Genomic DNA, 723 nt, shown 5'->3' on the forward strand with positions numbered 1-723 from the left:
CTGGAGACACAGCAGCAGCGGCAGCAGCAGCAGCAAAGACAGCTTTGCTGCTTCGCTGGAGTCGCGTGCTGCAGCAGCAGCAGCAGTACATTCGTTGCTGGCTCTGAGGGTGAGTCAAGCGTCGCTTCAGCAGCAACTGCTGCTGTTTCTGCTGCTGTTGCTGCTGTTGCTGCTGCTGTTTTTTCTGCTGTTGCTGCTATTGCTACTCTCGCTGCTGCTAGTGTTGCTACTGCTGCTGGGGGTGCTCCTGGTGTTGGTGCTGTTGCTGCTGCTGTGAGTGCTGCTAGCCGTACCACCTGTTCTGCTGCTGTTGCTACTGCTGCTGCTGCCGGTGCGGCTGCTGCTGCTGCTGCTGCTGAAGAGCCATGCGTGTAAGGTGTATGTACACTGGCAGGGCCTGGCTAAAGCTGCGCTGCTGCAGCGGGAGACAGGGAAGCAGCAGCAGCTGCTGCTGCGGCGGCAGCAGCTGCTGGCTGACTGTGCGCATGCAGCACTGGAACAGAAACTCAGGTGAGCAGCAGCAACACCAGCAGCAAAAGCAGCAGCAGCAGGACCAGCAGCAGCAGCAACAGGAGCAGCGGCTGCTGCTGCTGCACCTGCATGTACAGCATTTCCAGCAACGGAGGTAGCGCGTATATATGAAGTGAAATGAGCCCCTGCTTCTGTGGCTGCTGCTGCTGTTGCTGTGCTGCTGCTGCTGCTGCTGCTGCTGCTGTTGCTGTT

The 723-nt window shown here is 58.9% G+C and overlaps 1 protein-coding gene across 1 annotated transcript in view; it reads left to right on the plus strand.

The window, feature by feature from the left end:
* EMH_0029590 (uncharacterized protein) overlaps window positions 1-723 on the plus strand; it is a gene marked incomplete at both ends in the record, with an annotated part of 12,992 nt that overhangs the window by 8,462 nt on the left and 3,807 nt on the right. The window contains 2 exon segments of the mRNA XM_013494318.1: window positions 1-109; window positions 492-625. Coding sequence (XP_013349772.1) covers window positions 1-109; window positions 492-625 — 243 coding nt within the window.

Source organism: Eimeria mitis, genomic scaffold (genome assembly GCF_000499745.2).
Source record: "Eimeria mitis Houghton genomic scaffold, Emh_scaff1106, whole genome shotgun sequence".
In the NCBI taxonomy this organism is placed as follows: domain Eukaryota; phylum Apicomplexa; class Conoidasida; order Eucoccidiorida; family Eimeriidae; genus Eimeria; species Eimeria mitis.